The sequence below is a fragment of the Sarcophilus harrisii genome, chromosome 5, assembly GCF_902635505.1.
Source record: "Sarcophilus harrisii chromosome 5, mSarHar1.11, whole genome shotgun sequence".
Taxonomy (NCBI): Eukaryota; Metazoa; Chordata; class Mammalia; order Dasyuromorphia; family Dasyuridae; genus Sarcophilus; species Sarcophilus harrisii.
Genome location: NC_045430.1, coordinates 60,353,782 through 60,370,150, shown reverse-complemented (window position 1 = coordinate 60,370,150; position 16,369 = coordinate 60,353,782). Strand labels below are relative to the sequence as shown.

The 16,369-nt window shown below is 36.8% G+C and overlaps 1 protein-coding gene across 5 annotated transcripts in view; it reads right to left on the bottom strand.

The window, feature by feature from the left end:
• LOC100920400 (maestro heat-like repeat-containing protein family member 1) overlaps positions 1-16,369 on the bottom strand; it is a 78,949-nt gene that overhangs the window by 24,323 nt on the left and 38,257 nt on the right. For 3 of the 5 annotated variants that reach the window (XM_031939356.1, XM_031939358.1, XM_031939359.1), the window contains exons 19-26: positions 15,466-15,582; positions 9,452-9,574; positions 8,935-9,087; positions 8,154-8,273; positions 7,653-7,738; positions 3,483-3,615; positions 2,101-2,190; positions 182-286 (exon numbers count right to left, since the gene is read on the bottom strand). In XM_031939356.1, the coding sequence (XP_031795216.1) occupies positions 182-286; positions 2,101-2,190; positions 3,483-3,615; positions 7,653-7,738; positions 8,154-8,273; positions 8,935-9,087; positions 9,452-9,574; positions 15,466-15,582 (927 nt within the window). The remainder of the gene's footprint in view (positions 1-181; positions 287-2,100; positions 2,191-3,482; positions 3,616-7,652; positions 7,739-8,153; positions 8,274-8,934; positions 9,088-9,451; positions 9,575-15,465; positions 15,583-16,369) is intronic. The other 2 variants (XM_031939357.1, XM_031939360.1) reach the window with 2 other exon arrangements.

Below are 16,369 nucleotides of genomic sequence, written 5' to 3'. Positions count from 1 at the left end.
GTAGGGTAGTTATTTTGCAAACCTTAAAACATTATAGAAATGCACTTTTTGCGTATTTGCTGAGGGGGCTCGATAGGTAAGTATGAGTGGGAAGGAAGAATGAATTGGATCCCTTCTCCCTAGCTCTTGGAGGCTCCTGATCTGCCTGCCCTAGACTGTCTTTCACAATGGTTATACTTACATTAAAATTGTGCTTCTTGGCAGTGAAACTGAGAATGCGAACACCACACCAGAGGGCCCGTTCCCTCTCGTGGTCCTTATGGGAATTAAGCCATGTGTCCAAAAACTGAAGAGAAGAACAAAGGGAAAGAAGATACCACTCAGCTACATCCCCAGGGGAAAAAAAAGCCCCCCCACTGGCTTCTGAAAAATGTAGGGACATCACTCTGTGATGTAGAACTGACTTTACACAGATAGATGGTATGATTTGAAGGGTCTTAGTGACTACAAACGTTTCTAAAATTCTATAATAAGAGATTTAAGTACCTCTGGAAGTAGGTATCTCTTCTTGGTTCAGTGACCAATCTTATCTGACAAAGTTTTGATATATCCCCCCACTCTCTTTCCCAATTGTCATTCCTGCATTTATCCCCCATTACAACTTGTCAGGCACATCAATGAATTGTAAATGAATTGACCATATCCATTCTTGAAAGCAGAACTTAATACAGTGACACGGGGAAGAAAGAAATAGAAAAAGGAAACAGAAGAGACAGAGAAAAATGAACAAAAAGAAAAGAGGATCAAGGGGAGTAGTGGCACTGAAAATATTGATGGGAGAACATAAAACACAAAAAGGAAACTTTGCTGGCTTCAGAACTACTCAGGGTCAGCTTTGTCTGGGAGTCACCATTTCCCCATAGCCCATCATGCCTCCTAGCAAAAATTCCCTTATTTTGAAACACTGTGGAAGTAGAAAAGAAGTTTGGGAATTAAGATGGAGGAAGGAGAGGGAAAGGGTTTTGGAAAAGGAGCCATTTTTCTTTTTATGCAGCCATGTACTAGCTAGAACTGCAAGGAACTTTAGAGAGAACGTAGTTAAGTCCCCTCATTTTACAAATGAAGAAACAGGTTCATAAAGTGAATGGATTTCCCTAATTACTGATGTGGGATTTGATTCTATGTCTTATACTTCTAAATACCATTCTTTAGGTTCTATATCCTCACTCTCCAGCCTCCCTCTACTTTGTTGGTAGAATCTCCAGGGACTAGTTCCTATTAACTCAACAAATATTTATTAAATGCATGTTAAGTATAAGACACTATGCAAAGATACAAGGATTATCTCCAGGAAGATTCTACCAAGGATTAAAAAAAATTTTAAATCAAACAATCCCTGCCCTCAAGAAGATTCCTATGTAATATAGTTATGTGCAATATATACACAAATATGCATACAAGATAGAATGGGATGAGGGCAGAGGAAAAATAATGAGGGAAAGGCTTTAAAGAAATATGAAGTACTAGATGATGATCAATTCTGATGGACGTGGCCCTCTTTAACAATGAGATGAACTGAATCAGTTCCAATAGAGCAGTAATGAATTGAACCAGCTACGCCCAGTGAAAGGACTCTGAGAGATGACTATGAACCATTATGTAGAATTTCCAATCCCTCTATTTTTGTATGCCTGCATTTTTTATTTCCTCCACAGGTTAATTGTATATTATTTCAAAGTTCGATTCTTTTTGTGCAGCAAAATAACTCTACGGACATGTATACATATATTGTATTTAATATATACTTTAACATATTTAACATGTATTGGTCAACCTGCCATCTGGGGGAAGGGGTGGGGGGAAAGAAGGGAAAAGTTGGAACAAAATTGTCAATGCTGAAAAATTACCCATGCATATATCTTGTAAATAAAAAGCTATAATAAAAAAAACCCAAAGTAATACACAGGAAGATTAGTAAGAGAGTAGAAGTGATCGAAGGGACACACTTTTGGAGAATGTGAGGATAGAAGGGGATGAAGTGCATATAAAGGAGGTTTGCCTTGGCAAGGAAAAGGGTCACTTCTTCATATGAGACAAGAATGAGGAAGTGGGGAGTCATTAAAACACGTAACAGAAAACTACCAGGTTTTTCTCACTGACCTCCAAGTAGTTCTGGACCCAATTTGGCATTTCCATGACCAGCCCCTCCAGCATCTTCCGCAGAGCCTGCAATGTGTCCCTGAATAAATTCTAGCATGAAGAGAGGAGGAAGGTTTTTCAGGAAAGCGTCAACCACTCCCTTCCCTCAAAATCACTAGAATGCCTTCTTTGAGAAACCCCACCTAGCTGAGTCTATGCCTTATAATTTATATCTCCTCCTCCCTTTGATGCTCAGTACACATTCTGGAAGCAGTTAGGTGGTGCAATGGATTAGGACACCAACCCCAGAGTCAGGAATACCCAAGTTCAAATGTGCCCTCAGACTTTACTGATGACCCTGGCCCAGACACTTCACCCTTTTTGACCTGGTTTCCTTATCTATAAAATGAGCTGGAGAACCACTCTCTCTGCTAAGAAAACCCCAAATGGGGTCATGAAGAGCTGGAAAAGAATAATCTACTAAACAACAGCAGTACCCATCATGAATGTCTCAAGGCGGTACAGTTGATAGCTTGGTGTCAGGAAGACTGGATTCAAGTCTCTTCTCTGATAGATACTGGCTGTGTGATCCTGGTCAAGTCACCTAACCAATGTATGCCCTTGGGCAGGTGACTTAGCCAATGTACAATCATGGCAGGTCCCTTAGCCAATGTACAACCTCGGGCAGGTGACTTAGCCAATGCATGACCTTGGGCAGGACACTTAGGCAATATACGACCTTGGCAGGTCTCTTAGGCAATGTACGACCTTGGCAGGCCACTTTAACTTCTGTTTCTTCATCTGTAAAATGAAGATAATAATAGCACCCACCTCCTAGGGTGGTTGTGAGGATCCAATGAGATCATATTTGTAATTGCTCTTCACAAATCCTAAAGTGCCATGCAAATGTACATGTGTGCTCAGTCATTCTCAGCCAAATCCAGCTCTTCATGGTCTCAGAAGTATCTGAGCTCAGACTGAACTCACAATGATTAGTTTTCTACCAGACCCAGTACTCTATTTACTGCTCCATCTAGCTCCCTCTAAATACATACTAGTTAGTATCATATCACTAATGGTTACTATTATTACTACTACTAATGCTATTAACAGCATTAATAAAAATATTAACAATAATAATAAAGACACAGTCTTAGGTCCCTTATTCTAATTTAGAGTCTTGTTCCAGGGTTTAACAATGGCAGAAAGTTTGCACTCTTCATAATTCCCTTTCAAATCTGTCCAAACTATTGAGATTCTAAGCTGAAGAAGGCCCACCCATATCTGTTTGTCCCCCTTTGTCATATCTAGGGTGACACTGACTGGAGCCTCCAGACCTTCTTATTTGCTCTTGATAACTAATTACCACCACCTTAAAAATTATCCAAGTAAGATCCCATTACCGCTGTGGCCTGGGACTCCTTGGGTGACAAATCTTTCTGCATGACCTCTAAGGGAGGAAGGCCAACAATGTATTTAAAGCAAACTTTGAGCAGTTCCTTCTTCTCTTCTACTTGCAAGGGAGGCTTCAGCTTCCTAGAGGGAGGAAGAAACATGGACAGAAACACTGACTGGGGACAAGAGGACATAAGGAATAGGTGATGAATGGGCCAAAAGTTGGACAAAAAGGAATGAGGAGAAGGGAGACACAAAAAGAAAATGGAGGGAAGGGATGAAGAGGGGAGAGGAGAAAAGGATAATGAAGCAAGGAGGTCATTAAGAGAGGTGGGGAGAAAAGCAGAGATGAGCAAAGGGAGAGAGTAGGAACAGTTAAGGAGAAAAGGGCTACAAACTAGGGGTCCTTACACAATGGGGAGAAACTATTTTTTTTTCTGTTGCCTTGAGATTACTGCTCAGGGAAGCAACAAAGGAGTATGTATCTCTGATAGCCATTTCCTTGAAAGTTTTCTTCAGGAACAGTTTTCTTCACCAGCAGGTGGGCCACCAGGTGATGATTTAAAAAAAAAACCATAATAACCCATGAAATAGACAAAAACATAAAATGGGCTTCAGGTTTGTTCATCTTTCTTTCTCTTCCATAATGACAGAAAAGGAGCAGGGATTGTTGAATACCATGAAGTGATTAAATTGCCTACAAACCACCATTAATAGAGCGTGACCCACCATTTTGGTCCCGAGAGCAAAATCCACAAAATCTGCCTCAATATAACTTTTCAAGACAATCCATTTAGGGAAATAGGGAAAGCACCTGGGGTACAACCACCAAATGGAGGAAGCACATCACCTAGTATTTTAACATATTATTTTGCTAACTGATTGCTCCAGAGGCAACTTAAAATAATAAATAGAAAGCTGGCCTTGGTTCTTAGATCTGACTCTAGCATATAAAGTTACAACATCTCAAGTACCTCAATTACAGACCCCAGTATTACCACCTCTTTCTTTCTCTGTCTCTTTCTCTTTGTGTGTCTCTCTCTGCCTTTCTGTCTCTTTCTCTCTGTCTCTGTGTCTGTCTCTCTTTGCATCTGTCTTTCTCTGTGTGTCTCTGTTTCTGTGTCTGTTTCTCTCTCTGTCTTTGTCTGTTTCTGTATCTCTCTGTCTCTGACTCTGTCTCTGTGTGTCTGTGTCTCTGTCTCTCTCTGCTGTCTCTGTCTCTGTCACACACACACACACACACACACACAAGCCAGAAAACAATTAGATGTTCAAGTGTCTCTCCCTTATTGAAGGAGCACAGGCACTTTTACTCTCCTTCAAATGGTGTACAGCCCCTCTCAAGAACCTTGCTTGGAGTAGAAGGTGGAGATGGTGGACAGGGGGGAGAGGGGCGTGGATGGGAATATCATATATATACAGGTAAGGTAGAATAAGGACAAAAAAAAAATCCCAACAAGGTGCTCTAATAAATTTTGAGCATAGAGAGCATAGCATTCAGCTATGGAAGGATAAGGGAAAGGTTCATGCTGAAAGAGCATGTGAGGTGATCATTGAAGAAAATAAGGATTCTACAAAAGAGGGCTCAGGAAAGAGTATATTCCCCAAAAGAGATAGCCTGCTGAACAATAAATAAGGGGCATCATGTCCAGTTTAAAGAGCATAGCTAGTTCAAGGAGAAGCTAGTAATCCAATTTAGCTAGAATGTATGAAAGAGTGTCATGTGAAATAAGTAGTATCAAAAAGTTAGAGAGAAGTCAAGAATTAAAAAAAAAAGGTCACTGGATTTAATGTTAAAATATCATTTGGGGGGGAAGAAGGGGAAAAATTGGAACAAAAGGTTTTGCAATTGTCAATGCTGAAAAATTACCCATGCATTTATCTTGTAAATAAAAAGCTGTAATAATAAAAAAAGAAAAAAGATATAATTTGGGGAGGGGAGAGACAGCTAGATGGCACAGTGGATAGATCACCATCTTCAAGTCAGGAATTCAAATTCAGCTTTCAGACACAACGTGTTCTAGCTATGTGACTCAATTGCCGTATTCTCCCTCCAAAAAAGAGATATTATTGGTGACTTAGTAGAGAGCAGTTTCAGTCCCATGGCAAGATAAGAAGCCAGGCTGCAAGTTGTTAAAAAGTAAAAGGGGATGTTGCAACTATATCAATGAGTGTTGATTTTTTTCCTAGAAGATTGCCTATGATTGGAATGGATGATAGAGGATGATAGCTCTTGGAGATCTTGACATGTTTGTAGGTGGCAGAGACAACGGATAAAGAATGATGGATGGTTCCAGTTCTCAGGGGAACAAAGGGACAGGATCAAGAGCAGAAGCAGAGGCTTTGGTCTTGGCAACAAGGACTATTTATTGAATGCTACAATGGATGGAGTTGGGCCTGGGGTCAGGAAGAAATGAGTTAAAATGCCATCTCTAACACATTAGCTGTGTAAACCTGGGCAAGTTGATTAACCTATCTATAAAATGGGGATAATAATAGCATCTACTTTAAGAGTTGTTGTGAGCTTCAAATAATTATGAAGTGCTTAGTACCGTGTCTGGAACTGAGTGCTATTGTAAATGTTAGTTATTTTATTATTATTATTATTTCTTCCTTTAAAGCTTGAGCAGAGGAGAGGACAGGTTGAAACATGAAACTGCAAATCTGTTACGTACAACTTATACAGATTTCCTTAATCATAAGAAGATGGAAAGGGTATGAAAGGAAGAGGTGTAATTTAAAGGACATTTTATTACCAATAGAATGGAGCTTCACAGGGCGCAGAGGAAAGGGAGAGCAGAATGGGAGAGGAACACTTGAGGGGTAGAGCTGAGGCAGAAGTGGGATCCTGTGAGAGGTATAGGGGAAGAGTGCTTTTTGCTTAAATAGCCTTCAACTCCAAATCCCAGGGATTCAGAAAAGAAAAGCTGCTAACTATATAGTAGTAGATTGTCACATCCTTCCAAGCAGCAAGGACAGATCTGTCCCAGGTCCCAACTCATAGATTAAGTCAGTTATCACTATCTGAGTGAGAAGAGATAAGGTTAAATCTCTAGATTCTTAAGGTCCTAGAAGACCAGGTGCTCTAGGAGCAAGAAGACAACTCGAAGGCCAGTTGTTGACAGCTCAGTGTCTAGCCACTCTGGATTTCTTATGCCCCACTGTGCCTCATGAGTAAAAAGAAACAACCAAAGAAAATTAAAAAGGTAAAACCAGGGGATATCAGGCCAAGTATATAGAGAGGCAGTCCTTTTTTGGAGGCAACACAATTTTGAGGCCATGGAGGGATCTTTTCTCAATATATGTGAAGAGGAGAAAGTTGTTCAACATGTATAGAGGGACGGTGTGGTAGGGGTGAAAAGCACAGGTATTTTTGCTATCAAAAAAAGATTAAGGAAGTATCATCAATTACTAACTCATATGATACTTTCTTATCTTAAGATCTTTAAATAAATTACACATATGTAAATATATTTGTGTACTTGTATGTATATAAATGTATATATGTGCACATATATATATACACATATACATCATACACACGCACACACACACACACACACACATACACACACACATATATATTATCCCCTATGAAAATATAAGGGATAATAGGCTTTTGCAAACAATATTCTATGGTAAATGACACTTTTGTAATATATAGTCTCCTTCACAATATATCATTAAAACAAGGTTCAGGACATTGGTAGACAATCCAAATGACACAATAGCATCCCAAAATATTAAAAGAATGAGAAGCCTTTCAACCTACTGGATTCTTCTACTGAATATTTGTGGAAAGATGTATGGCTAGAAGGGAAAGGCATGCAATCTATACCAGGAGATGTAAAGCCTACATTCATGAAATCCCAGATCCACGGATATATCAGAGTCTGAGAGAGAAATGTATAATAGACATAGTACTGAGCTGAGGACAAAAAATTGCTTCCAGCTTCTCTCCCACTCACTTATTAGAATCTCAATAAATGAACCAAAAATAGGGTTCCAAGCTGGTAACTGTCCACACTATTTGCCAAGGCTATCTCCAAGGGAGTAGGATCTTCTCTGTTGTCTGGGGATGTTTGCAGTGGATTATTGAAAGAGAGGAAAGAGACTGGAAAGGAAGACGGAAACAAAGGAGCATTGGAGGGAATAGGGGGGGTCTTCCATGACACTACCTGAAATTTGTGATAATCATCATAGCCTTCTGTCGAATTGGATTGGAGATAAAGACTGTTGGCTCCTGTTTTACCAGTTCCTGTGACTCCCCCAGGGAGTAAGAATAAAGACAATACACATCATTTCCCTCTGACTCCCATTCTCTTCCTTGTCGTTTCTCTGCCCCTCAGCCTCCAGTTCAGGGTACCCAAAGACTGGAATTTTTCCCAGCATTCCTAGGACTAGACTTCAGAAACCATCCTTCACCAATCAATTCCACAGAGGTAGAGGAGGGGGACAGATAACATAAATTCTTTTCCAAGGGGAAAACTGTAGCAGTAGCAAAGCCTCCTGTGTCCTATTTCATAGGGCTTAAGGGCTTAGGAATAAAAAACCAAAAGGGATAGGAGGCTCAGGCACCCATTATCTTGGACCTAGCGTATGAACTGTGATTACTTTCCATGATGATTAGTTTTTACCCTAAGATGTCCATGCCCCCCAACATGTTAGGACTGACTCACCATCATGAAGTACACCATTTTTATTTTGAAGGAGAATTGGAAGTCTGGGAGATTCATATTTGCCAAGTTGTTTGTTAACATAACCACAGAATTCAGGTAATTCAGTGTCAGTTCTTTATCCTATATCAACCATGAGAATTAGATTCCTGCAGAGTGCTTCCTGGGAAGTGATGGTCTTGGGGTTCTAAGTTATGCATATATCTCAAGATTTGGGTGAGAAGAGAAGACAGAGAACCCTTTAGCCCATCCCAAATCCCTATCCTCTACCTCCACTGACAATATCTGGGACCTTATCAACCCTCATAATGCCCCAGTCCCTGAAGTTAAGTGAAAATGTCCCATTCCCTTGTAAACTTTGCTTAATGCCTTTCATATATTCATAGACTATCTTTGTTTAACCCCTTAAGATTTTTAAGCAGCTTTTTCTTTGAAGCAGACTTGAGATAGCAAGTACAAATATTATGATTCCCACTTTACATATAAAGAAACTAAGGTTCTAAGAGATTTAAGTGGAACTAGAGTTCCATAGCTGCTGAAGTGTCAAGTATCAGAGACAGGATTTAAATTCAGGTCTTCCTGACTTCAAGTCCACTACTTTTCCCATTCTTCCATGCTCTCCCATGCTCAGTAAAGAATTGTGGGTATAATGACAGCCAGTAAGGCATAAGGGGAAAAAATTGTGGGCAAAATACTGTGGGGTAACTATAGGTAATTGAATCCTGCCCTTGTCTTTGCCTTGACCTAGGTCATACTAGAAAATTCGGGTTAGATGGGGCTGCACCTTTTCTATGATGCAATTTTCATAGTGATTTATGATTAAAGACAAGATGAAGTCTGCATGGGCACCCATATCGGACTTGATCTCTTGAAAAATTCTACCATAAATAAGGTAGATAGTGTTGCAGATTTTTATCCACTCTTCCTGCTGCAATTCCTGTTGAAGAAAGAGATAAGACAAAATTACTTTCAACTCATCTTCTTCATTACTCCCTCCTGCCCCCACTACTGTGTTCCCTAATACTTTCACCAAAAATCAAATGGCTTTTTCCCATTGCCTAATAGAAAACTTATTTTAGGGAGGAACATAATCTACTCAGAGGGCAGGGAAGGATAATCTGAAGTTTGTGGTGCCATCAGAGGAAGGTAAGTGAAAGTACCTCCTAAAGTGGGAAACCCAAAAATGGAATATTGTAGCCGCAAGAAATTAGGAAAGCCATAGTTATGGAGCCATAATATGGAGATTTTAAAACCATGGGAAGCCTGGGGTGCACAGATAAGGAAACCCTTAAGATTATTACTTTTTTGAGATTGAGGACAGGGGATGTATTCTTATCGGTGAGTATCTTGCTGTGATCTTGAAGCACAATGAGGACTGTCTTAAGATGGTTAGTAGCTACAATACTAATAGCACTGCCAATGCCCTGTAACAACAAAAACATCCCCCAATATATCCTGAGTCCAGGCAAGTCACCAAGCTACTATCAGATATTTACCATGTGCCTGGTATTGCAAAAAAGTATAAGGTGAGGAAAGAGGGTTATGAATACAAGAGAAGATGATGTAGATCCCCTTTGCACTTTGGAAATCCATTTACATTTTTTTCATCATAAATTTAGCAATAATCTCAACAAAAACAAGATCCTCAAAATCCTTATAACCATATAGGAATAGGAACTAGATTTTGTGTTTTTGCTAATATAGAAATTCCCTGGTGAAGAAATTTCCTTTAATAATGAAGGTCCACATCATCTCTAAAGCCTATAATTATGAAGAGTTGTCAAAAATAGTGAGAGGTTAAATGAGTTGCCTTGAATCATAAATCAGTATATGTTAGAGGCAACATTTGACAACAGATTTTCTCATCTTGAAGAAGGGCTGTCCACCAGCTCTGTCGAGCTGTCTACTACTATTCACAATTTTTAAAATAAATAATTATGACATTTACTCTCTTTGTAATCTGCTGATCTCTATTTTTTTAATGTTTCTCATTGCTTGATATACTGGTGGTAGACTACTTATTTGTTGTTCTATGAGATTTCCTTTCTTTGATTTACATTATTTTCTATAAATCTTTCCACATTTCTTTATGTAGCAAGTATGATCAGGACAACTGCTAATTAATTTGCTGAACTAGAATATTTCCCATGAATTTGGACATGGACAGTCTTGCTGAGAGACCCTATTTGCTTGCACAGATCACTCTTCAGATTAGTGCCCTAATGAATAGAAGTAAGGTCTACCTTTAAATACCAAAGGAATCATGGAAAGATCACTGGATTAAATGTCCAAAAGACCTTACTAGTTCTTAGATTTCCTATTTGTGTGACCTTGAATAAATCATTTCTGTTCTGGTCTCATTTTTTTTAACAGTTAATGTAAAACAACTTTTTTGTTATACATGTACATTAATTTTTTACATCTTTCCATGTGAATCACATTGGGAAAAAAATTAGGAAAAAAAGGGAAAACCATAAAAAAAAGAAAGAAAGAAAGAAAGAAAAGCAAACATAACATGTGCTGATTTACAATTAGTCTCCATAGTTTTCTCTCTGGCTGTGGATGGTGTTTTCCATCCAAAATTTATGGATTTTGGATCACTGCACTGCTGAGAAGAACTAAATCTATCATAGTTGATCATTACACAGTCTTGTTCTTGCTGTGTAAATGTTTTCCTACTTCTGCTTGTTTTGCTTAGTATCAGTTTCTGTAAATCTTTCCAAGCCTTTCTAACATCAGTCTGTCCATCATTTTTTATAGAACAATAATATTCCATTTCATATACCACAACTTATTCAGACATTCCCCAATTGATGGGCATCTACTCATTTTTTCAATTCTTTCTGGCATCATTTTGTAAATATAAGACTATTGCCTAATTGATCTCCAAGGTCTCTAGTGACTGTAAGGATTTGTCCAAATTTGGCATTTTATCTTTTTTCACCCGGTTATATTTAAGAACAATTTTTATATTCATTTTTTTAAAAATTTGAATTCCAAACTCTCTCTTTCCCTTCCTCCATTCTCCTCTCATTGAAAAGTCAAGAAATTTCTTATAGCATTGTACTTAGTAACAGCAAGATCATGTAATGATCAAATATGAGAAACTTGGCTCTTCTCGGCAATATGATAATCCAAGACAATTCCAATAAACTTGGGATGGAAAATGCCATCTGCGTTCAAAGAGAGAACAATGGAGACTGATTGAAACATACTATTTTCACCTTTTTTTGTTTGCTTTTTTTTCACATTTTTTTTCTTTTGGTCTGATTTCTTTTTCACAATATGACAATTATGGAAATATTTTTTGAAGGATTGTACATCTATAACCCATATCATATTGCTTTCTGTCTTGGGGAAGGAAGAGGTAAGGGACAAAGGTAGAAACAATTTGGAACTGAAATCTTAAAAAATTGATTTGTAATTGATTACTATCTGTGTGAACCTGGGCAAGTCACTTAGTCCTGTTTTCTTCAATTTCCTCATTTTTTAATGAGCTGGAGAAGGAAATGGCAAATCACTCAAGTATCTTTGTCAAGAAAACCACAAATGAAGTCATGAAAAATTGGATACAACTGAAATATTTTGTATATGTTTATATGTATACATGTCATTTCCCAAGATAGAATGTATACTCATTGACATCAAGAATTATTTTATTTTGCTATATATAGTCATATAAAAATGCTCTAAGTTATTATTGGTTAGAGAAATGAAAACTAAAACAACTTTGAGATATCATCTTACACCTAATGAGATTGGCTAAAATTATAGATGCCCTCCTGCCATCTAGGGGAGGGGGTGGGGGGGTAAGAGGTGAAAAATTGGAACAAGAGGTTTGGCAATTGTTAATGCTGTAAAGTTACCCATGTATATATCCTGTAAATAAAAGGCTATTAAATTTAAAAAAAAATAAAAAAAAAAATAAAATTATAGATGCCCTTCAATTGGGGAATAGCTAAACAAGTTGTGGTATATAATTGTGAGAGACTATTACTGTGACATAAATAATGAACTGGTTGATTTTAGAAAAACGTGAAAAGACTTGGACCTAAGAAGGAAGATGTTGTCCACCTTGTCCACCTCCAGAAAAGAACTCACAAATAAAATTATGTATAATACAGTGACACATATATGTATTTTTGTGTTCATATATATATATATATATATACATATATTCATGTTTAATTGTAGAGGTAAAGAGGGAGGGGAAAAAAGTACACAGCAGAAAACAAAAGAAAACTTTGAAGCACAGAAAAGCAGAGTAGCTTTGAAAACAATGTATAGCACTTCTTATGTAGTTTTTAAAAAGCTTAAAACAGCTTGAAATAGAAATTTATTGTTTTATGTTGAATCTTCTATTTTCATGGAAATATTCTTTTTTCTCATTTTATATTTAAGTTCAAAATGAGTAGAGTTTTTTAAAAGAATTATCTCATCTTTGTGACCTCAACACTTAATACTCCAAGTATTTAATAAATTTATGTAGATTGATTCAAGTGTAATTATAAGATTGATTGGGGAAATCAATCAAATTATTCTATCTCACTTAAAGCAACAGATAAAGCAAGACTTAAAATATAACATAACCAGATGGGAATACATCTCATTTCAAACAAATCAAAGGCATTATAAGTAAAGGTTAAAGACCTTTGGATCAATTTATATTTCTGATAAGTCACAAGTTGAACTGGAAGTCACACTGTACAGAAAGAATTATTGGATTGGCTGAGAAACTGGTCTCACCATAGAGATCATCTCTAAAACATTAAGCCAGTTGAGTCCCAAAGAATATATGGAGTCTAGCAAACATGCTTTTTTTCCCCTTCTGTTTTTTATTCTTTGTTACTGGGCAAAGTCCCTGTTGTTGGAAGTGATATGTTTGGAAATGAAAGTAATGTTAAAACAAAATATATCAATAAGTAGCTTTAAATGATATAAAATTATTATAAGTTGTCTTTTAATATTTTTGACAGGTATTGTGGATTAGTGCTACTAGATAGAATAAAAATTCTCCTATACTCTTTCCCAGCCTTGATAGAATATAAGTTCCTGAAGGATAGGATTTGTTTTGTTTATTTTGTATTTGTATTCCCATGGTTGATTGAGGTCAAGTAAACAGCTATAATATAATCTGCTACCTCAAAATATCTCTTCAATTCTCTTACTATAGAATTTGAGATTCCACCATTAGTTTCCCTTTGGGTTAAAAGAATTTATTAAAGGCCTACAATGTACCAAGTACTATGATAGACAGTGAAGAGACTGAAGTTAACCATTATATGGGGGGGTACAAAAATTTTGCAAATAAAACCAAAATATTTGTCATTAAATTGAAAATTATATTCTTCTATGTGCATCACCCATTCTGGATACAGACAGGAAAAGTATTTATCAAGTACCAACTTAATATAAAAAGATGTAAAATACATGGAAATGAAAACAGAATAGTAAGATAGCACCTGCTCTCAAGGAGCTTATATTCAAGTAAAAAGAAAGAAAATACATAAAGGAGGTTTCAGCCTCAAAACAGATGGAAATTGCATAGTCCTTGAGGTATGATAACAATATGTCTTTTTAAATGTCATTTCTACTGATAAAATCATAAGTTTCTGATGTTGAACTACATGACCACAACAAAGATTTAGTAGCAAGAATTTTCTTTTCTGGGTCTTCAGAAGCTAGAGTTATAGCACCCATCGTTAAGAGGTTCTATCAGGTTGCTTCTAAAAATAATTACCATGAAGGCTGAGTTGAACACAGGACCATGATTGGGTGGGTATAGGGGAGGAAATTATCATCCTTAAGGTTGTTGGGCTCACCTGTTGGTGGTGACCTGGACAGTTCTGGGAGTCTAAGGGAAGGAGGTGATCAAGATGGTAGTTTAATTTGACTGTAAAATGTGATTATCTCCTATCTCTCCCTTGGGGAGTTTTGTTCCTTCTTCACATGGACCAATGTGCCTGGAGTTTATCATGTGTTATGTCTCAAAGATTATGGAGCCAATTCCTTGTAATATCTTGAAAGTCACTTTTATAATAAAGAAAAACTGCATACGTATGTTAGAATGGTTCTCTGTTGATGATTGTTAGTTTTTGGCTACATGTACCTGTTAAAATTTACTAAATTCAGAACTATGATTTAGGCACTTCTCTCCTGTGGTCTGTCTCCAACTAGACTGTCAGCTCTCCAGGACAGGGACTTATACTGCTTTTGTACTTTAAAAGTACAAAATAAGTACTTTCTGTCCTTAAGCTCACAGAGGTGCACATGTTATTATCCCCATTTCACAGGTCAGAAAACCCAGGCTTGTTAAGTTTAAATAGTTTACTCAGGTTCATACAACCTCTCAGTATCAGAGTCAGGATCATAATGCTTTTCCTATTATTCCTAATACTGCCTTGGTAGGCATTTAAACCATATTTATATAGATGATTAGAGCCTTGCCTATCTAGAGAGGGAAAGTAAAATTCACAGGGGAGTTATTAGAGTTCTAAAAAAAAAAAATGGAAAACACTTCACCTGCAGCAGAAATATAGAAAAACCATTAGCTGTATTAATTGGGGAATGGTTAAATCAGTTGTGATAAATATAATGGAATAGTACTGGGCCATCAGAAAGAATAAATATTAAGGATTATTATAACATAATAATTACATATAATATATATTATTCTAAAAATAATGTATATTTTATATATTATATATAAATTTGTATATGTAATTATATTATCTAAAAATATATATTATTTACATATAAATATATTATATATTAAAATATAATATAATAATTATATAATAATAATATTATAGATAAGGAATAATATAATAAATATAAGGATTAAGACAAGCATTGGGAGACATATGTAAACTGATGCAAAGGAAGTCAGCAGAACCAGGAAGCTAATATCCATAATGGCCAATGCATATGGGAAAAAAAGCATCACCATCAAAAAGAAATGGAAGGTTATACTAGTATAATGCTCAAGCTCAGCCATAAAGAGGAGAAAAGTCACCTCCTCCTCCCTTCTTTGCAGAGGTGGGGGACTATGGATGTGAACCTTTGCCAGACTCAGTTTTGCTGAACTGATTTTTGTTTCTTATTTGTTCTTTATTATGAGGGATGATTCACTGGGAAGGGTAGAGGAGGGGGAAGAATATACTTGGAAATGAAGTGGTAGAAGAAAAATCTACCAATAATTTTTAAAAGAAAATTTCTGACTGTAGAGCCTGAAGATCTAGTTCAAGAATTGTATGCTCTAAAATTCGCCAACTGTTTCTAACATGTGCCCACTTCTTGGGGCCTCTGGTCTCACCTTTCTCTCCAACTCTTCCTTTTGAGGGCTCTGTAGGATATCAACCAACCTCAGGAACACAAAGTTATGGTCATCAGAGCACTTCAGGGTGTGGCCAATGAGTTTGTATAAGAAGAACTGGGAGGATAAGAGGGAAAAATCATTAGGGTCTAGCAAAAATGGTATTTTAGGCTCTATTCCTGAGCTTATCCCTCCCCTCACCTACTATCAGTCCCCTCTCCCCAACCCACACATATACACATCTTCTTCTATCACCATAGCAAACATCTCTGAGTTGTGAACTACCCATTATGTATATATATATATATATATATATATATATATATATATATATATTTTATATTACATTTAAATTATATATAAATATATATTTAACATAATATATATTTTATATATATAATATCTATTAGATTAAAAAGGTCCTCCTTACTAATGTGAAAAAATATATGTATGTATATATATTTTTTTCACATTAATAAAACGGACCTTTTTAATTTTACAAAGCACTTTCCTCAGAGCTCTGGGAGGCACACAGCATAGACATAAATTACAACACAAACATCTTTTAGATGTGAGGGATGAGATTCACAGAGAAGTCAAGTGACCCAGGCCTTCTGACTCAAAATTCCATATTCTTTTGCAGTTACCACCATGCAGGAAATGGATCTGTGTCATAGCAGTTGGAATGAAAAATGGAAGCTTGGATGAGACAAGGACAGAAGCGGGGCTCTCAATCCTACTCGCCAGTCACTGAGGCAAGTGCCAGTAATAAGCACCTACTGTGTGCCAGGTACTTCTCTAAGTGCTGAGGATACCCAAAAAGCTAAAAACAGTCCTGATTCTCAAGGAGTGCTAATGAGAAGGACAACATATAAACTTCTATGTACAAACCAACTGTAAAAAT